This window comes from Dromaius novaehollandiae, chromosome 2 (assembly GCF_036370855.1).
Source record: "Dromaius novaehollandiae isolate bDroNov1 chromosome 2, bDroNov1.hap1, whole genome shotgun sequence".
NCBI lineage: Eukaryota > Metazoa > Chordata > Aves > Casuariiformes > Dromaiidae > Dromaius > Dromaius novaehollandiae.
In genome coordinates this window covers 52,698,947-52,720,783 of record NC_088099.1, presented here as the reverse complement: position 1 = coordinate 52,720,783, position 21,837 = coordinate 52,698,947, and the positions used below count along the sequence as shown (strand labels likewise).

At 39.8% G+C, this 21,837-nt stretch overlaps 1 protein-coding gene across 3 annotated transcripts in view; it reads left to right on the top strand.

Moving 5' to 3' along the window:
- The window catches only part of TRANK1 (tetratricopeptide repeat and ankyrin repeat containing 1), a 47,628-nt gene that overhangs the window by 10,255 nt on the left and 15,536 nt on the right, over positions 1–21,837 (top strand). For 2 of the 3 annotated variants that reach the window (XM_064506510.1, XM_026101357.2), the window contains exons 5-16: positions 531–649; positions 2,046–2,129; positions 5,343–5,481; positions 6,107–6,235; positions 8,092–8,256; positions 10,887–11,045; positions 11,432–11,683; positions 12,568–12,744; positions 14,300–17,191; positions 17,811–18,010; positions 18,494–18,631; positions 21,330–21,473. In XM_064506510.1, the coding sequence (XP_064362580.1) occupies positions 531–649; positions 2,046–2,129; positions 5,343–5,481; positions 6,107–6,235; positions 8,092–8,256; positions 10,887–11,045; positions 11,432–11,683; positions 12,568–12,744; positions 14,300–17,191; positions 17,811–18,010; positions 18,494–18,631; positions 21,330–21,473 (4,598 nt within the window). The remainder of the gene's footprint in view (positions 1–530; positions 650–2,045; positions 2,130–5,342; positions 5,482–6,106; positions 6,236–8,091; positions 8,257–10,886; positions 11,046–11,431; positions 11,684–12,567; positions 12,745–14,299; positions 17,192–17,810; positions 18,011–18,493; positions 18,632–21,329; positions 21,474–21,837) is intronic. The other variant, XM_064506511.1, reaches the window with a different exon arrangement.

Below are 21,837 nucleotides of genomic sequence, written 5' to 3'. Positions count from 1 at the left end.
CTACCCTCAGTCTCCCTGCTCTCTTCCATGCTTCACGCTCTCCTTCCCATCTTGCTTTTTGGTCTGAATTGCAAGCTTTGTGTGATGGGCTTGCAGGCATTATGCATGGTTTTTGGCAGTGCCACTCCTTCACTCACTGAACTTGTAGCCTTCTGTTAAGGACCTTCATTAACTTATAACAGCTTCTGTATCTGGGTTCACCTACGGTAAGTGGAAAAAAACAGCATAAAGTTCCAAATGACATGGAGTTTAGAGGTGTTTTTCAAGGGCAAGGATTATTATTATTATTTTTTTTTTACTTTTTTTCCCCATTTTTAATGAAGACTGACTACTGATAACAAGGCAGCTTTTTAGTTTAGTGGCCAGAGATATTTATAGTATAAAGTCAGATGCGTGCCCACATTTGACATTCTCTTGGGTATTAATCAGGACTAAAGTTGTCTCTGTGCAGTGAAGTAATTTAGTTGGGTACCACAACTTCAAAAGTGCTGTGTGTACTAAGTAATTCTCACAACTGCTTATTCTTGCAGATGAAAGAATCCTTCCACCAACTTATTTCCAGGCTCATTCTTATATTTTCAGTGCAAGGTTTGATGCACTGATTTGGCAAATGGTGATAGAAAAGTTGGCCCAGAAAGGAAAGTGGCGGGTAAGTTTATTACTACGTAAAGAAAACAAGTGTTCTGTATTTCTGTGCAGTAGCTATGTATTTTTTCCTCTGTCCGTGGTAAGCTATTATTACCTTTAAAATCTGAAACAATTAATACTTATTGTTTCCCTTGTTGAAATATCCTGATTTTAGACTTGGAAAAATACTGAGTGGTAAATCTCTGAGATTCAGTTTACTTTCTCAGAGGGGTAAAATCACCTAAAAATTCCATTTGTCTCATTATTTTTCTGTGATAATTACCTTGCCATCTAGAATGATTATTGTTGAAAGATGTTAGAGGAAAAAAGTGTTTGTGGTCCCTTTTGCTCTTCCTTCTGTATGACCATTTGGATTTTTGAAGCTGTCTGTGAATGACCCAAGCATAATAGACCATCTCAGTGGCACTGTTTGGGTGTTAAACAAAACCAAATTAATTAATAAACTCAGAAGGTGTATCACCTGAAATTCTTATTTCCCTTTTTTATAGTGACTGTATGAAAAATATATCATCCTTACAATTATACCTTGCAGACTTTAAATAAACACCTAGATGGATCAATACATGTTCAGAAATACCCTCCCCGCCCCCCATAAATTGGTTGTACTTTCAAAACTTGGAGCTAAACAGACATCATTTATTATACTGAGGTGCTTGGAAATATTTTCATGCAATCTCTAGTTCCCTCAAGGTGCTGCTCCAACTCTAATTTCTGTGAAGATAGGTAGGTTTTCAAGGAGCAAGGCACAGTTTTTAGGGAAATAGACAAAACAAAAACAGTTGATTCCTGTTAAGGATTTCAACATAGCTGGGGAGCCTCGTGCCCCTAGATGTGAAGGTCCAACTCAAAGCGGAGGGTCCATTCCAAAGTGTGTGTGAGAGACTTCTAGGACCTGACCTTCCCATGCTTTTTTTATTTTTGAAGAAATTTTCATCTGTCATAGCTTCTCGGTCTGTTGCGATCAAATAATAGTAGGTTTTACAGTTTCTGTAATTCATTGCGTAGTTATTTAAGACTATCCTTCAGTAATTCCTTTCCATGTTGGGCTGCAGTGCTGCCTGCTTTAGCCAGTGTGGTTAAATCACAGGTTAATGAATAAATAAAGGTGAGCTCTTGTCACCAGCTGTGCTCTTCCAGGTGCATGATAGCACATGCAGCGGGGCAGGGCAGCTTGTGTGCGAGATAAGGGACACAGGGAGGGAAAAAGTGTATATTACATTAAGTTGTTAATGGAACGGAAGATTCAGCTGATAATATTTGAAGACCTGTCAAGATCTTAAAGATCAGGAATGTTGTCAGTCCTTGCTTAGTCTTCCCAAAACATCTGCTGAGGCAGTGAAACACAAATGAACGTTCCTAAATGTGCTTACATGATCTCAATTCTTTTTTTTTTAAAGTCTTTTCTGCTACTGTTCTCTGAGAAGAGAGAATTGCCCACAAATCTCAGGGTCAACCAGTTATCACTGAAGAATCTCTTTGAGGTGGTGTCCATTTTTTTTCTTTATTTTGTGCATATTTCTTCATGTCTTTTACTGAGAGATTTTCCATCTTGTGTATGGTGCTGTAATAGATCAAAGAAAAATAAAATGGAAAAAAAAATGTACTTTATATGGCTATATTAAATCATCTATTTTGTTCCTTTTTATTTGATCGTTATGAAATCTTTTAATTTGTATAAATTCTGTATGTAATTTAATATTTCCTTTAATTCAATTAAAAGAAGACTTGTTTGTCTCAAGTACAGAAAACAATACACGTCAGGCTTAGAAGCTGACATTTATATTGATGTAGAAAAATATGACATCTGTTAAGTTGGATGTTTTCCAGCCAGAATAGTTTATGATTTTCCTGGGATAGTGTATTATTATGCTTTGCCAACCAGTCTCAACACTGTTTCTTGATGCTGAGCATGATTAAAGGGAGATGAGCTGGGATGATAATTTTCCCTTCCCTCCACACCCCAAGTTTTTGGTAGGTTGCTTTATACTTAGGCAGCAGTTGCTAAACTTTCTCCCTGACGGCTCTGACACTTTCCAGATGATGTAGAGGATTTCGGCAAGATGTAAACATACAGCCAGAGTAGCCACAATGCCTAGTGCCTTTCACTGAGATGGTGGCATCTGCAGCTAGTAGAATTTGATCTTTATATTGCTTTTCTGAAACTTGCCGTTTTTTTTTTTCTTGCAATTCCTCATGTTCTGCAACACTTGGATATCCAAAGCTTTCTGTACTGGGGAAAAAAAAAAACTTCCAGCTGTCAAACTGCCACATTAATCCTGCGTAGTTTGACTGCTGCCAGTCTCATGCACACTAGTATGTCCCAGGGTGTCTGGTCAGGTAATTGGGTGAACTGGGTGGCCTCGCGGGGCTCACTGGTGCATGGGAGTCCTGCCAGACTATCTAGGATGTGTGAAGGGATGTGCAACCATTGCTTCCGACCCACTAGGAGTTGGGATGTGCCTGGGGGGCTGATGGTGCGACAGGAGCTGCCAGGGGTTCACCAGCTCTGCGACTTAGGAACAGCTGCCGTCTGCAGCAGGAGCATGCATGGTTTTTAAAGGCATCACATAGTATCCCAGTCTGCTGTCATGCAACTGATGCCCAGGCTGTTTTAATTGCAGTTGAGATAAAGCGTTCTTTTTGGCCTATTTAAAACAAAACAGAAAACTCTGTACGCTTTTTTCTTCTGTTTCTCTGTTTATATAACTTAATTAACTACAGTTCTGCTGTATATAACATACTTTTAAAATATACGATTAAACCTTCACAGAGAAATTCTGTTTGGCTTTAAGCTGAATTATACTGGATTTCTTACACCACTGATTTTCCTAATGGAAGCTTTAGAAAATGTTAACTGTAGGCTGCACAGTACCATTCCTTGGCATTTGCTGGCTATCAAATTAACAGTTTAGGGCATATTAATGGAATATACCGTAATTTGCCATTTAGCTGTTACAATGCCAGTGGTATTTCTGTCATAACGATTTCAAATTGGGCTTTTTCCATAAATATATTTCACTTTAGTGACTGACAGAGTGAACAAGAGTAATCCTGAAAAAGAAGGGGTGGTAAAGGAAATGTGTCAGCAGCTTATCACTCAGCTTGCTTATAATGATAGCAGAAGAATTAGCGGATGGGGAGGCACAAATGTGTTTTAGCTACCGGCCAGTGTGTATGCTGTGTTTATGCCAGCTGAGTAGCCCATACAGGGCTTTGTGCTACCCTCTGCCACCCCTTGCATGTTTGCTCCCCTTCTTTGGAGTGCGCTCTAGGCCCTGACAGTAAAGCTTGCAAATGCCATAGAGGACCTTTAAGGCATCTTAGCAAAAATCTTCCTTGCTAGGGAGCAAATCAAGGCGCCTCAAAGAGAGCGGGATAACCATGGGTTGCCCTTGCAAAATAGTATGTTATTTCTTGTTTAATGGCCCTTCCAGTCTCCGCTCGTGAAATTTTTCTATGTGCAGAAAGATTCAAGATGAAAAATCCCTCAGCACTGCTTTTCTTTTGCAAGAGTTAGAGGAAAACGTGCCTTTCTGAGAACTGGAACTTCCCCTGCTGCCACTACATATTCACTGTGTGTGTGGTATTTTGAATTTGTAACTGCACAAACAGTAATTTTTGCCAGTCAAAATCTGTCATGAGGCGTTAGAGAGACTTAATTGTGGATGTTGGAAGCATGTGTGAAGACTGATACTTAAAAAAAAAAAAAAAAAAAAAAAAAAAAAGTGACAGACACAAATGGAAAAAGTATGGTTGAATACCATTCCCAAGCACCCCCTCATGGCCTGATCCTATTGGCATATTGTCCCAACTTCCGTCTCTGCTTCCTCTGCCCCCCTCCAGAGTTCCTCATGTTGCTGTCCCTCCCTCTGGTAGGCTGTGCTTCGTATTTTTTAAGTCATTACTAAAACATCCTTTTTTGGTTCAGCATCCTTCTGCTCAGGCCATGTGCTTCCAGTCTTGGACTGTAAACTTCCCAGTAAAATTCATGCTGTTACCAGATCACCTTCTTTGAAGCAACCTGGCCTAAGATCTGCTTCCTAGGCCTTAACACCTTTTCTTTCTGTGAGCAGTCATATAATTATTGCTGTCTTAACTCTAGATGTTTGCTGAGCTGGCAGAGAGAGTAGGGCTTTGACCTGCTGTCTATCAATGGGATTTCTGAGCTATAAAAGGACCAGTTGCCTGCACTCCCAATGTCTCCTTCCCCAAGTCACTAGCTCCCTTTTACCAATTTCAAGTCATTCTTTTTTTTCTTTTCTTTTCTTGTCCTTGCTGGGGGTTAATTGGCTGCATAAAGCTACCTCATATGAGCTTAAAGGGACAACATCCTGTTGCAGCAATATGTGCCTTGAGATGCAGTAACGTTTAATAGACATGTATAAGGCAGAAACTTGCAGTCACTTATAGAAAAGAAATACAGAAATAAGTATTATAAAATAGACTTCAGATTCAATGCTATTCAGAGCAGGGTGAGATTCTGTCGAGATTCATGTGTTTGTCGTAGGAGAAGAGTATTTGTTTTGGGCTTCTACTGCAATTGTTACAAAATGACACATTTGTTATGTATGTGATGGATATGGCTTGGTCGTTATTGTCCCACTGATTCTTATCATTAAAACCATGGAATTATGACTTAAAAATGTCTTTTGCATATGTCAAATAATGTTTTGCAACTGTTCTCTTTTTATCAGACTTATGAGTTTTGTGGGCTTCATGACAAGATGCAACAAGTAGCAGAATTAGTCAAATGGCTAATTTCTATTGGGGCAAAAGTTGAAACCATTGGAACGTGTCCGCTTCATGCTGTTATCGGACTGTGTATCAAAGCAAGTGAGTGACATCCCATGCTAAAATTTAACAAGGTGGCCTTTTCAGATAACTGACAGCTGGAGCTTTTTATTTAATTAAAAACAAAAACAAACAACCCCCCTCCCCGAGACCAGATCAAACAGCTATGACCTTGCATGTATGAATACAGTGCTATTTAAAAGAATGTTTTAAGCTCTCTTTTTGATCATGTGCACTTAGTAATGATATGAAGCTAATAAGTACGTTTGGATTATGTGTATGGGATACCTGTAATATGGTTTGAAGCCAAAGTGTGATTGACGTGGCTCTTTCAGATCCTGAATATGTCGGCTTTAAGGAAAATACAGGATTTCTTCCTGTCACCTAAGTGAGGAGCAACGGTTTCCATATGTGCTGCAGGTTTCTGGGTCATTCTCAGAGCTGGGCATGCTGCAAGTCAGCGAGAATGAAGCGCCACATCTCCCACAGCACGGCTGGCTCTTACCACGATTCTGTTTACGTTTTTCTTCCCCTCTTATAGTCTCCGTGTTTGAGAAAAGATTTCTTAAAGGTGCATCTTTCTGCTCTGTAGGGAAAAAGTAACATCTGTTTATGCCATACCTCTGTTTACCATTTCGTAACAAGTGTGTGTCTTTAATCATTTCAGAGAGGAACCATCTTTTCAGGTGGTTACTGGTGCAGAAGCCACACTTGAAGGATAGGATTAACCAGCAAGACAGAGATGGACGCACTGTCCTGCATGTTGTGGCATCCAGTGAATATTCCCGGAAATGCAGTAAATATACATCTTTATTTTTTTCTTTTTTTTTTCTGTTGCTGTGGGGTTTTATTTTCTTACAGGGAAAAAAGAATGGAAGAAGATTTCAGACACCAGTGTTAATTATTTCATGCTGAGGAGGAAAATTAGGAAGTCATGTATTCAGAATATAGAGTTGTAATTACAACTAGTATTTTAACATTTCAGCAGTTCCTTTATAAAATCATTAGTTCTGATATGGTGCTTTTTCTCTTTGCTATTTTTTTTGGTTATGATTTACCCACAACTTGCTCCATTTTTAAAATACATTTTTAAATTTTGATGTCCTCATAAAATACTGTCAGACCTCCAGTATGTCTGGAGTTTTTTTCTTGTTTGTAAAGTAGATGAAGGCTTAAAACCTAACCATAAGTAGTAATGTACCTTGGTCAGAGGAGGAAAATGAAGTGCTGCTCTCCTGGTTTTCTGAGGGATTTCTTTAATGTTAACTTAGCCTGGCTTTTTTCCTTGTATTTCTTACTATGTCCACTGGGTGGCAACAGGAAATAAGCATCAATCCCAAGATAACACTAGGCTTTTAGGTCATTGAATGCAATGACATTCTGGTGGTTATCTTTAACAGTATGAAAGAGATGCCCATAGCCTTTATGTAACTAAACTGATCTTCTGTAGAGGAGTCGCACTTCTCTCACAGCAGTTCCATCTGTTGCTAAATGACTACTGTGTTTCCCAAACTGATCCTGTATGTACATATATATACACATATACAATGCATATGCATACATTTTATATATGTAAAATATATAATATTTATGTAGAGATACACGCATGCATGCATGTAAATATATATACACTCACATTTTTATATATATAAATAAATATATATACACACACACATATATTCACCCACCAACCCCTCAGAACCATCTGCAAACAAAAATAATCCCTGAAATAGCATGAAAGGTAAACTTAGACAAACAAAGCAAGACAGTATGTAGCTGTCTAACACTGCTTTGCTAACCATGGCTTGTTTTTCCCTTGCATGGTGGATAGTGCGGCTTTCCTGCACTGCTCTGACTGTTTTGTGGGCATGGCGTGTGGCAAACGCACAGCTCTTTGAGGCCAGAGGAGTAGACAGCTGCTTGCAGGGCTGCAGAATGCCCCCAATAGTGGAAGGTGACAAATTAAGAAGGGAGCACATTTTCTTCCAGAATATTAGATATTGTGTGAAGGCTTTAAATCACAGTTGTGTTTATTGTGTTTGTTTAATCTGTAACACTTATTCTGAAATGCTATAGAGGACAGACAATAACTTCTGTGGAAAGAACTACTACCTACATTAGTCAAATTAGAAATAATCTTTGTTACAAGACTAATTACCAAGAAAATCATGTATATTATGCTGCTCCTGGCATAGGAAGGAAACTCAGTGTCTAGCTGTGTCTATTCATTCCAGAATAGATGAAATACTCCCTTTTGTTGAGTCACCTTTTAAACAATAGTAAAAAGCCCTGTTTCTTTTCTTTATGTTCAGAGCAGTTGCCCTAGAGAACAGAGAACGGGGCCGGGGGTTAGGAAGCAGCGTGTTCCACACTCCGCCTCTGGCCTCTTGGATGCTCCTGAGGCACCCAGTCACTTTGCTTTCTATGCTCCCATTTTCCCATTTGTAGTAAAGAAGATAAGATTTCAGTTTTTCTGAACAGGCTTTTGGGTTTCTGTTGAGGAGTAATACTTAACAGTACCTCATTCTTATGACACTGGTAGAATTCAGATATGTTGTTTTGAGTAAAATTATGTTAGAAATTGTGCCAGGAACTTAAACCTGAATAATGGGAATTTTGTTTCCTCTAACACTTACTCATTTAATGTTTTAGATCAAACAGAAGATGTACTCATGCTCCTGAATTTTGGGGTTGATCCCACCATTCCAGATGCACGGTCAAGATATGTCATAGATATCTTGAAAAAGAATAAAAACTTCAATGCTGTCAAAGCAGTCAGCAATCACATTGAGCACACTTCATCAGAGGAATTGTCAGGTATTGTATGGACTGTGTGGTTTCCCTGTTTTAAAATTGTATTTTTTGGATACAAAATTGTTTTATTTGTCATTGGTAATAGTGTTTTTTTGTGAAAGTTTTCATAGAAGTCATCACCCTGATTTCCCATCCGTCAATTTAAAACATTTTATTCTTGCCCGAAGGCGTGTGCTGTCCAATTACTATTCTTAATACATCATGCAGTAAGTAACTCTAGGTTGCTATAAATTACTGTAAACCACTATTTTTTCCTTAATGGAAAAATGTGGTTCCTCCAATAGCAACTGCTTCTCCTTTTGATGCTTTTCCAGTTTTGACCTTTTACCTGAACCTCAGTTTTCAGAAAATGAAGCATCTGGTAAAAGTATGGGTGGCATATTTTAAAATGCTCTTAATAAAAGAAAAATGCTGGCAAGAAATAGAAAGCCTGAAATGATGAATGTGTTAGTCGGAAAATCTTAACCTCTGCACATTGGAAGGGAAAAGGGTAGCAAAGCGGACTAGCAGTCTAAACCTAAGAGAGTCTCTTACAACCCAAACTAGGGAGCTCAAATTTACACTTTTGAGCAAACTTCCAAGTGTGTTAAAAAGGTTTTGTGTTGTTGATATTTCTAGCCAGTTTGCAAAAGACCTGTTGTCTTACAGAAAAACAGAAATTTTAATTGTCCCAGGACTAACATGAAACTTCATAAACTGACGTGATAAATTGGTTTCTAGTCTGCTTTTTCATAATAACTTGTCAGTTCTAAAGAGGATCCTGATTCATCTGTTGCTTGTAATTTTCTGTCCTGGAAACTAATGTATCAAGTGTGATGGTCCAAATAACTGGCGTTTCCTCTTGCATACCAATAAATGAGGATGAGAAAGCACATAAATTTTCTGATACTGCCCTAGAGTGGAAGTATCAAGATCAGCTATGCCTTACATGGTTCCTTTCCTGTCTTGACAAATGGGATGACTTTGAGCTGTCTAGACTGCGGTATAGGTCAGAGATACTCTAGCTAAGTCAGAAAATTGAAGCTGACTACCTGCAGGGCTGGAGGCTCTGTGTGGGATGTGCTTTTCCAGCAGCGTGGCACTGCAGCTTGCTTGCTGCTTACATCCTAGCTCTATAAAAGTCTATAGCGTGGCCACAGATCTAGCAGAGGATCCAGTCCTAGGATGCTGTTTGGAGAAGCTCTTGTGAGTCAATGTGAGAACTGGAGAGCCCATATGAGAACTGACTGATCAGCTAATTAGGTAGGATGTTCCTGCAAGATTCTGACATCCAGAAACTAAGGAGGCAGATCCTACAGCTGGTCTTTTCAAGCCATGGTTTAGATCACCGTTTAGAGTTAGAAGATGAAGAAGTCCTAGGCATAGACTTTGCTCATCTTGAAACCATTTTTTTCAGTACAGTATTTCTGAGGTGGTGTGATGCCTGATTTGTCTGTTTTTCCAGGCACTAATTTACTCCAGCTTTAAGGTGATGTTTGTATTAGCAGTATTACCATATTAGCCCAAAGCATAACCTTTTCAAACCAGAGCTGGCTCATCTCGTGCAGATCTCAGAGCACAGATGGAGCAAAAGACTCCAGAGGTAGGTCAAACTCAGCAAAAAAACAAAGCTTTTAGGCTGCATTTCTGATTTAATGTGTATATAGCATATAAGATTACTGGAAAGCACTCAGTTTCATTGCGCTTGCGTCTTCTGACTCCTGGCAAGCAGATTCCCACGGTTTCTGTTTCTTTACCTTAGAGATCTCCTGACGTGCTTTGGAGAAGGTCTTAGCCCAGTGACTTCCAGTTAGGAAGTTAACGCCGATTCCCCCTGTGGTGGTAGCCACCTTGTCCGATGTTCCAGGTAGCTTGGCATGTCTTTTCTGGTCAAGTTTTTTCTGCAGTGCACAGCCCCCAAGTGTTTTCTAGGTGTGGTGCAAATAGGGAGGATAGAGAACACGCTACTGCATTACGGATAGCAATATGGCATTAATCTTGAATGCTAAAAAGATGACCAACCTTCTGTCTCTTTGACGTCCTAAGGGATAAAGTTGCTGTTTTACTTGGTGTACTTATATTCCTCAGAGCTTTTGGGAAAGTCAGGCTAAGTCTTCGAGTTTTCATCTAAGGGCATTCGTTAGGACACTGTTTAATCTGCCATTGTTTGTTATAGAAGTATTTTGAACTTGTAGTTGTCATTTTGGCATTTGTTTTGTTTTATTTTGTTTTTTAAGAGGACAAATTTTATGGCCGTATGTCATAAATGCCAGTGAAGATTTTGACAAGCTCAGGGCATCTAATTAAAATTGTGTGCTGAAAATGTTACTGTTCTTAGTCATCTACCCTAAAAGTCCTGAGCAACATTATCACTGCAAGGCAGGGGTGTCCTGTCTGCTTCCAGATCAGCTTGTGAACTATTACAATTTTCAGCCTAGTGTATTAAGGTAAAGAGCGTATTTGATGAGTGTGTGAAATATCCTCTGGGATGTAAAGTCTATCCTAGGAATGGCTTTGGCAATAAGAGTTTCAGCTATCTGATTTTAATCTGCCACCACATATTTCTCAGAGCCCTGAGATATTATATATTACAGTCCTGCCCTGAAAACAGGCTAACAAGGACCTAGTTTATCTATTTCTGTAATGTTTTGCAGGGGGAAATGAAAGCAAAGCTGTAGGTGACGCAGGGTCTCTCCTGGATGTTCTTCAACAGTTCCTCCAGTTCTGCAGGTCTGAAAAGGGAGCACATCATAAAAATTTATTGGAGGAAGACACGGTTCAGGGATTTCTGAAACTGCTCTCTACTGTGAAAGGTACAGTGAGTTCCCATTTCTCTCCTTCACAGAACTTAATCAGTGTGAAAAATATTTGATGCTGACATACAATTTCCGCTCTCTCTTTCCCTTCCTTCATTTACCTCTTTCTGCAGCTGAAATTACTGAAGTAACATGCTTTATTTATTTTTAGTGTTGTGTTTTGCCTTAAAAAAAACCAATATGCACAAAAATGCAATACGATAAATAAAAGTGTTTAAACTTACTTGGCAGTCAACATGAGGACAGAAGGATGTAAGTGGAGAATTTTGCTCTTCGGTGCTTTTAATTTAATGTCTTCGGTTCATTATTCTGAAACTAGTTTACAGAGAGATGAATTTCATTATCTGTTTAGAATGAGTTATTTTTTCTTGCCTGTCTTGCAGAAATTCCTGAAGGGATGGTTTGTGACATCTCCCATGCCTGTGCTAACAACTTCATAAAACAGTTGTTGGAGAAGCAAATGTGGCATGAAGTTTTGCTGTTGCTAACAGGGAAAGCCACTGGGGAAAAGCCATCAGGTGGAGGACTCTTCAAGGACTGCAGTCTCTCGGATGTTGACATTGGCAGCATTATCCGTCAGTGCAACAGACTGGATGAACCAGTGCACCTCATAAGATGCTTGATAGAAAGAGGAGGTGAAAAACTGAGCAGTGTTAATATGTTATAAAAGACTTGATGTTTTGTTTTGCATGTTTAGAGCAACATAGTTTCAGAAGCACCAGAGCATGACTATTGCAGCTCTGTATAAGTGCAGTGGCTTCTTGGGCTTTCAGTCTCTCAGCTGCATCCACAGTGTGCAGCATGGGGAAGCTAGTAGGGCTGCTTGGGAAGCACGATGTTTCACAACTGAAATGGGGCTGATAGAGTTGGGTTTGGAGGGAACTGGCCAAGGATTACTGCTGCTCCTTTGCTTGTGGTATCTTTAGTTTTTAGTTTCTCTATCTTCAGCCACAATATTATCTTGATAGCCCCTGTAAGCCCCAGATTTTGGGTTCAGTATGTTGTTGTGTCACAAGTAATTAATTATTTGAGTTATTCACATTTTTCAAAGGCATGACCAAATGTCTGTCTTTTTCAGTTAGAGTGGACATCATAATTTTTGTTGTTTTGCATAAGGTTTATTCCTGCGTGTTCCGTTTTCATCTTATAACTTGATGTTATATAAATTAGGGATACATAGTATCCTTATGAGCACCTGAGGTGTGAGGAAGCTCCTTTCTTTTTGGTCAGTGTCTGACGTTCTTGAAGGAAGTAAGTTCTGGCTTTCCTGTCTTCCTGTCTCAATGGGAGAACTGGTCACTCAGTTTTGTGGGAGACCAGAGGAAGCTCTGAAGATTTTCTTAGTCAGAAACTCTAACAGACACTTGTAGCAAGCTGACTGAAAAAAAAAAAAGCCCAAAGAATCTGGTAACCTGCTTAGCAATCAAAATGTGCATCTTCCTCTTTAGAGCTTTCTATGGTTTGTCAATCTGGTTTAACCAGATTTAACCCACTGATGTTTTCATGTACTTCACACTAGCCTTGCCAGATGGACTTGGAACAGACTCTGAAATACCATTGCAAATATGCCTGAAAAAGAACTATTTTGAACTGGTGCATTTGCTGCTGAGCAAAGGTGCAGATCCTCGAAATGTCTCCGTGGCACAAGGAGATACTCCTTTACATGCTGCAGTTTCCATCTGTTTAGATAAAAGAGGTAAGGCTTCTGCTTGTGTGCCTAGGCCTAAGGGACACAAAGGGCTGTAGCAGGTGCACCTGTTTAATTTTTGCAGCAACTGCTTAAAACATCGCCATCTCTTGTGTGTCTGGCCCACTACACCTTTAGCTGACATTTACTGGTGAGGTAGCAGAGGCAGCAGGTCAGGATGTAGGGCCATGTCTCAGCTGTTGAGTTTTGCAGCCTAGAGGAGGCATGCAAATCTTCTAAGTGATGGGTTCAGCTTTCAATTTGCAGTGGCTTAGGGTATGTGGAGAGTTATGGCTTCTTAGGTGACAAGTGCAATTCAGGCAGCTCTGTCATCTCCATCGCTTGCTGTTTTGTACACTTGTTCTTGCTTAATCAAGCTAGTTGAGAAATGAAGGCTTCTCCTTGAAACCCTGTGAAATGTGTTATTAAGTGGGGATGAAGTAAATGTGACGGGTCTAGGAAGAAGTAAAGGTAAAAGCAGAGTGGTGGCAGCGGACTTTGGGGGAAATTCTAGAGTGACTTCTGAAGTCCTTCTCCCTGTTTCTATGCAGTCAAAACTCAAGCAAAGTTTTTGCTTGGAGGAGGAGGACGGAGTGAAAGGACTCCATGGGTTATGTATAAATGTAAGACATTCAGATAAACTATCAAATTAAGCCCCAAAGTCAGGTTTGATTAAAAAATGAATTAATCTTTCAACTTAAAATACAACTTAAAGAACTGAATCTATTAATTTTTAAAGCAGACACATTTCACTTAAAAGCTAGCTTCAGAGGGATTAAAAACATGGAAGCTGCTGAAGGTAAATTTCAAATAAAAAAATTCAGAAATCAAATGACAGTATCTTCTTTTAAGTATTTTTCACTGTGAAAAATATGAGATGGAATTTTTTATAATGACTCATGTAACAGTCTCTTACAATTAAAAAAGACATGTTTCACATAAATTATCCAGACTAAATTCAGAAAGCTGTAGAGTAGCTATTTTTTTCCCAGGGAGGTATTAGATTAGATTTTATTTTGCAGGAAATTATTTTAGAGACCTCAGATCTGGAAACATAGGAGGATTCACCACAGGTTATTTTAGTAACCAGAAGTTATCTCCACCAGATTCCTTCTGGGTGCCATATTAAAATGAAACAAATGACCCCAAAGCAGTACCCAAAGCTGCAGTCTGTCCACATCACCAGAGTCACCAGACTATCTTTGTTAGTCATGGCTGATTTTGGAGGATTAACAAATTTGCCTTCACTCTGCGGTTGAAAAAGAATGAAACTGAAATGCTGTAATTGAAATGCATTGAAGAATGAAATGCAATAGGAGCAGTTGCGGCACAAGGGATTTTAAAGCTTTGCTGCCATTGTACTGTTTTTTCTGAATCCTAGAAAAGCTTGGTTTTGAGGCACCTCAAAACAGCCTGTTTCACAAACATGAAATATAGAATTTTTCTTTTGAAAGCACATTGATTTTCATTTAATAGCTGCAGGAGGGAAAAAAAAGTTATAAAAATTGTTGGCCTTCAAAGTAGCATTTTAAAACAAATGATTTTGTTGTTCTCTTCCTTTCAGACAGCGCTGGTTTAAACATCCTGAACTGTCTGCTTGATCTCTTTGCTTCAAGACCTTCAGATTTTCCATATCTTAATCCAAACATCCAAGATGAGAATGGAAATACAGTGATGCATATTATTTTTCAGAGAGGATTCTCAAAGCAGGCTAAGAGAATAATGGATTCATTAGGAAAATTTGATATTAACTTTAATATAAAAAACAAATTAGGAAGAGATGTGAGGCATAGAATTAAAAAAAGTGACCCACTGCTACTTGCCTGGAATAATGCCGTATTGGAGAAGAAGAAGTATCGGCACGATATAGTAGGGCAGTCAGTTAAAACACCTAAGCCTGTTCCAGCTTGTAACACTTTGCAGCCAAAGAACACAGGGCGTTCTTCATCTGGGGCTTCACTAAAGGCACCATCTGTCAACTCAGCGTGTAATGATGTAAAAACCCTGTGTTCTGTACAGACGAAAAATGATCAGTTGGCAGAGCAGGAAACGGAAAGAATAAATAGCCTCTTAACTCCGCAGGAAAGTCTAGTGCAGGCAATCACAGCTTTAATGCAGCAGTTGAAGTTGGGTGACACCCTGAGAAAGGATAATGCTCTGGTAAAGAAGCCTTCTTCAGCCCAGACTAACTTGGAAGGGGGAAAAAATGAGTCCACACAACCTTGTGGAAGTGTAGCTTGTGCTGAAGGAAAAGGGGATGATCTTGAGAAAAAGAAGGGAGCAGGGGAGGGGCATGCTGAATTTAAGATGGACCTGCCTAATGGAGAGAAGGAGCAAACAGTGGAAGAGTATGAGAAGATTCAGGATGTTGAGACATATGTTCAGGAGTTTGATAACATGACGTGGGAAATAGAGTGCACTCCTGAAATGCTGAAGACTTTGCGCAGCAAAGCAATACCTCATTATCTAAAAACCAAAACTATAATGACAATTCAGCAGCTCGGCAACGGGGAATGGACTAAGGGCCTTCAGAAGCCACTCAAACATTTGAAAGCTGATATCCAGCTGTATGAAGCCAAGCTGGGCAAAGGTGAAAGAATGCTGTGGGAGCTTGCGATAGACTTTTCTCCTCGTTGCAGTGAGAGTGCAGAAAAGATCATGGAGACAGAACAGTCAAAAAGTCATCCAGAAAGGTCTGGAAGAGTTTACACCGAAATAATCAGAATTTGGGCCATTGTTCTGGACCACTGCAAGCTGGACTGTGTCTTAGATAATATATGTATTTCCTACAATCGTGGTTTGTCCTGTGTCCTGAGGAAAAAGCTCAAGGGCATAAACGAAGGACATCAGACCTACAATGTGAAAACACAGAAGCGCGTTCCACGTTGTTATATTGAAGACTCAGAGGCAGAAAAAACAAAAGAACGTACCATACCTGAGTATTTCCCTCCAGCCAGTGCAGTGGAAATGGAATATAATATAATGAAGTTTCACAGCTTCAGTACTAACATGGCATATAACATTATAAATGATATACATTCTGCTGTTGAATACCCCTTCCGAGTCGGGGAGTTAGAATACGCAGTAATTAACCTAAATCCGAAGCCCATGGAACCAATCATTTTAATTGGGCGAAGTGGGACAGGGAAGACAACTTGCTGCTTGTACAGGCTTTGGAAGAAATTCCATTCGTACTGGGAAAAATCCACCTTGGCAAAAGGTCCTCTGCTTGAAAGGCAAACATGGCAGCAAAAGCAGTGCAGTGAAGTTGAAAAAGCTAAATTGGAGAAGGACGAGAATGATGAAATAGGGGAAAGCGATGATTCTAGTGAGGAGCAGGTCAGTGACGAGCAAGAACAGGACAGTGGGGATGAAAACATTCTTGCAAGCACAGTTGGTGCAGAGACAAGTCCTTCCGAGGACTCTGAAGAAGAGCAAATGCGAAGCACAGAAGCATCAAACAGACTGGAACACCTGCACCAGATCTTTGTGACGAAAAATCCTGTTTTGTGCCAAGAAGTTCAGAAAAATTTTATTGAACTTAGCAAGTCTTCTAGGGTAACCAGTCACTTCAAGCCTCTGGAGCCAAATATTCACAAGCTACAAGATGTTAAAGATGAAAACTTCCCACTGTTCATCACCTCCAAACAGTTGTTGCTGTTACTGGATGCATCCATGCCTGACCCATTTTTTCTGAGGAATGAGGACGGAAGCCTTAAAAGAACAATCGTTGGTTGGAGTCCCCAGGAAGACTTGGTTGTACCAGATTGGCAAGATGAGGATGAAGAAGGTAATGCTGAAGGAGAACATGGTGATGATGAAGGAGCTGCAGATTTATACTCCAGGGAAAGAGATCCTCGGACTTTTGTGACTTATGATGTGTTTGCTAATGAAATATGGCCAAAAATGATAAAAGGTAAAAGCTTGTACAATCCTGCACTCGTTTGGAAAGAAATCAAATCATTTTTGAAAGGCTCTTTTGAGGCACTGAGCTGCTCTGAGGGTAAACTTACTGAGGAACAGTATAAAAAACTAGGCCGGAAAAGATCACCAAACTTCACAGAGGACAGGGGTGAAATCTATCGCCTCTTCTGTCTTTATCAGCAGATAAGATCACAGAGGGGTTACTTTGATGAAGAAGATTTACTGTATAATTTGTCTCAAAGGCTGTCAAAGATCAATTTGCTGCCGTGGTCCATTCATGAGTTTTACGGTGATGAGATTCAGGATTTCACCCAGGCTGAGCTAGCGCTGCTAATGAAATGCATCAATGACCCTAATGCCATGTTTCTGACTGGTGACACTGCCCAGAGCATAATGAAGGGAGTTGCTTTTCGTTTTAGTGATCTGAGGTCGCTGTTTCATTATGCGAGCAAGAACTCTATGGACAAGAAGCAGCGCATTAGAAAACCGAAAAGGATATATCAGCTGTACCAGAACTACAGATCTCATTCAGGTAGAGTGTCAAGTTTATCATATGAGCTTCTGCTCTTCAGGTGTCACAAATGCTTTAAGTTTCTACCGGCCCATTCAAAACATCTTTAAAGAGCCTCATTTTTATTTAAGAGCTCAGGTGGTCGGCTCTTTCTGACATCTAGACTCTATATTCTGATGCCTCAACTAGAAAGCCAAGAGTGAAGGCTTTTAAAACTGTGAATTGTCATTTTTGCAACACTTATGCTTACCAAATGTTTTGTTTATATTTGACTTGAAGGAAAGCTTAAAATACATATATTTTCTTCCCTCACAATCCAAAATTACTAGGCTTTGCAGGATTGGTGATGTACTCCAGCTTTTCTTCTTACTTGTTTCTCATTTGTGACCTTCATTTTGTGACAAGGAAGACATTGCTAAGTCTTTGTAACATGCTTTCTGATCTATACACATCCATTAGTCAGATCTGGTCGAAGTAGCAGAAACAAAGTGGACCTTACAGCTGCTTTTTTCTTTCAATAGGGTTTTTTGTTCTGATATTTCTTCATTTCAGATTTTAACAAAATCCTTTAAAAGCATGTTTATGAGAGAGTATGAGACAGTCAGACTGAAGTTTAAGGTCTCTCTTTGGCTTATTACAGGTATTCTCCATCTTGCGTCTGGAGTGGTTGATTTGCTTCAGTACTATTTCCCAGAATCTTTTGATCGCCTTCCTAAGGACTGTGGTCTCTTCGATGGACCAAAGCCTACGGTCTTGGAGTCCTGTAGCGTTAGTGACCTGGCAATTCTACTGAGGGGCAACAAAAGGAAAACACAACCAATTGAATTTGGAGCACATCAGGTTTGCTTTTCTTAGGTATATGGCTTTTTGCAAATACTTCTGGGTCTGTTGCTAATGAAATCATCATTTTATATGGACCTCTCTCTAAAACTTCTTTCTTTTTAGCCCTTGCAGCTCACTCATAAAGCGTACCTTTAAGACCCAGCAACCTTTCTAATGTGTGTTTCAGTTTTTCTTTTCAGTGTATTTCTGGCTTGCTTTTTATGCTCTTTTTTGCATCAGATGCCTTCTATCCTGTTTCTTTCTTGTTCCAAGCTTTCTTTCAGCAGTTCTACGACTTTCTCCTCATAACATATTTGTCAGCATTCTAGCGGCAGCTTAGTAGACTTCTTTGTGGAGTGCATGGAAATATCTTCGGGTTGAATTTTGTCCGTTTTTGAGAGAGCTTTTGAAATATCATGAAACGTTTGTAAGCTTTTCCTATGTGACTGTTACCTTTTTTGCTTCCTAATATGTTCTTTTTATTCATGTATTTTATGGTAGGTGGTATTAGTTGCAAATGAGATGGCCAAGGAGAAGATACCTGAGGAACTCAGTTTAGCACTTGTACTGACAGTTTATGAAGCAAAGGGCTTGGAATTTGATGATGTCCTCCTCTACAATTTCTTCACAGACTCTGAGGTATTTAAGTCTTCCCTATTTTTTGCATTTTTTTCTTAATGCCTTGATTTTACATGCAGTCTAATTGGCTTTGCAGCTGAGGAAGTATTCACAGTTTTCTCTGAAGACAGGTCATTTCATCACAGAATGGAAAACAGGGTTCATAGGTGTATGAAGTGAGTCTGTGTTTCCCTTAGAGTGTTGACTGTTGCAATTTCAGAGAAAGCCTTGGGATTCATGTGCACACACACGTCGTGGGACGAGTGACTACCTTACAGTCCTGGACCGTGTGGGTTTCGTGGAGCAAGGTGCGGGGGGGAGGGGGAATTTACTGCATGACTCCACAGCTTGTCGCAAAGATCAAAATTTACTGCACAAGTTACAATGGTACAAAGCAACAATTGTTATTAACACAAACTTAGCTCAACTAGAATACTTACTTTCTAATTACACTATAAGTTATCCTGATGGTAACGACTTAGTAGACAGACAAAGCTAGCTAATTTATACTAATTGTAACTACCCAAACAAATGAACTAGGCAAACAAAGCAACAATTCTTATTAAACCAATTCTGATTGATCATGCATTGCCTCAGCGGCCAATGTACACTCAATCCCAGGGCAGTAACTGCAGGAGGGTGTCCCCATCCCGAGGGGATCTGCAAGTTGGCAGACCCACTGTCACCTGCAAAGAGCCCCAGATGGCCTCCAGGGCCAACAGATTTATACCCTTCAGGGGAAGGTGGAGGTGTAGTCGCAAGGCCAGTTGCAGTTGTCTTCATGCAGTCGCAGTCCCTAGCCCTTGGCTGCTGCAGGATTCAACTCTCCTCCGTCGCTGTTTTGACGATCGCACCCACGGTCATGGGGTGCGGGGGGTGGCTGAACACCCCCAACAGCAGACTAGCTTCTTCTTAGGATCACCACTCTGTTAACAGATTATTTTGATTTGTCATCTCACAGACTTGAAATCCTTGCTTTTATTTTGTCTGGAGTTGACAAAATAATTTGAATCTATTTAAAAAGTAAAAACTTAATAGAACAACTATGGTCAGAAGCATATATTTAGGAGGGGGGAAGGCATGCTCTACAGCCACCCACAGTTTAGCTCCAGAAAACTCACTGTGATCTAGCTCGGGAGTTGGCAGGAAACTTGGGAAGTTCTCGTGGTCTACAGCCAAGACTGTCATCCCCAGAAAGGCCTGGGTTGGCCTTTGGGGACTCTCTGGGGACTGTCATCCTCAGAAGGGCCTCCATCACTCTTTCCTGGTGATGTTGTGGTTTCTATGTACTCCCTTCATGGTTCTCCAGGAGCTTGGACCCTCCTCCTCCTCAAAGGCTTTGCTCAAGTGCAGACCTCGTGAAGACCCAGCTCTTAATGCTCCTTGCAAGTGGCTGTTGACTGCCACAGCCTTGCTGCTGTTGCCAAATCATTACACTACTAAGCCTTCACCCGGCCAGGCAGTAGACAGTATCCTTACTGAATGTGGATGCAGAGACTAATTAAGGGCTAGTGCTTAGTCAAATACTCAGTGTAAAAACCTCTCTTGCAGATGTCCTCTGCCTTTAACCCTCAAAGCAGTGTCTGAGATGTGGTTTTCAGCTGTTGAAAACCACAGGTGTGTAAAGGAAAACTAAGGGCAGCTTGCTGATAGCTTTTCATAGAGGCAAGATGTGGCGAGGGTGGGGGGAAGGAGTTTGAGGTAAATCATCTTGAACCTGACTTACTGAGAGGGGGGAACAATATGATACTGGCTGCCACTATAAATTTCTCTCAGTTGATGTGTTTTCAGTGATGTGAGTTGTGCTCAGAAAAATAATGAACTAATAGCAGAATGTAGAGATGAGTGTGTTGAGGATTTTAACTTGGCTCTACTAATGTATGTCAGGCCTGGAGAATTATTTTCATACAATTCTTCCATTTTCCTTTGAGTCAAGAGTAATTGAGTTGAGTAAATAAGCAGGCAAGCCAGAAGCTCACACTGCGGTTTTTAGTTTTGAAAAGATGAATCTCTGGACTGTTGCAAACACAGCAAATTGGCTGTGTGCTGTTTGTAAATTGTTAGGTTTGCTTTCTATGAAGGTTTAAAATGAGATTTGAGATGAGTCTTGCTTTTGTGAAGCAAAGTTGAAAGAAGTTAAAAGGGGGAGAAAAACAAAAAAACCTGCAAACCCATAGAGTAAATTTATACTGCTATCTGATTGTTACTTTGTAATCCATAAAAGCTTTAGGAATTTATTGATCATGATTTATTACATTCAGAACTTCAAAATAAATTTGACAAGAAAAGTTTTCTGCATTTTTTTTCAGTAAGCCAGTTAACCTATGTTAGTTTGTTCAAGGCTCTGACCTATAGAAACAGGAGTTCATTGTTGTTTATCAGCCTTAATATCAGCATTTTTCAGTTTGTGCCACAGACGTGGCATGATTTAAACAGTTTTTCATTAAATACCAAAAAAAACCCCAAATCAACATAACAATTTACCTGTGATTTTATGGGTTAGTTTTGTGGAGGGGGAGGGGATCAGGAACCTGCAGAAAAGTGTGATTTGTTATATGTCGTGAGTGCACAGCACAAATCTGCAGGCACACTTCACATATATTGAAGCATGTTTGTATGTACTTACAGAAATAGTTTTTACATGTATGTATGACCATATGTTTTGTATATGTGGGCACTAGTGCTGCATGCAGCTAACCTCATGCTGCTGACATTTTAGGCTTACAAAGAATGGAAGATCATTTCTTCTTTTGCACCCAGTTCGGATGTGCGAGCAGAAAGCAAACTGCTAATTGAAACACCTTTAGAGGATGTTACTGCTACGCCAAAGAGGCCTCCTTCTTTTAATGCAGAAATGTATAAGGTGAGGTTTTCGTAACACGGGGAATAGCAAGGCAAACTAAACACTTAAATCTGAAAAGATGAGACATTTCTTCAAGTGGCACTTTCATGCTGTAGTTCCACATTTGTCATTGTTGTTTTGTCTCTCTGTTACTTGTTCTTATTTATATGTATATATGTTCTTATATATAATATAGACTTTATGTCAGAAGATAATTTTTTTTGTGAATGCAATTTTGTGAGAGAGTAAAATCCATATTTAATAGACTTTTAGGTGTATTTACAGAACAGTTGTGGTTAAAACAAATAGCAAATCAGTCAGTATTTGTTATTACTTTAGGCTGGTTTCAAACTGATGTCATTCCCTTAAAATGAAGGAAGCTTCT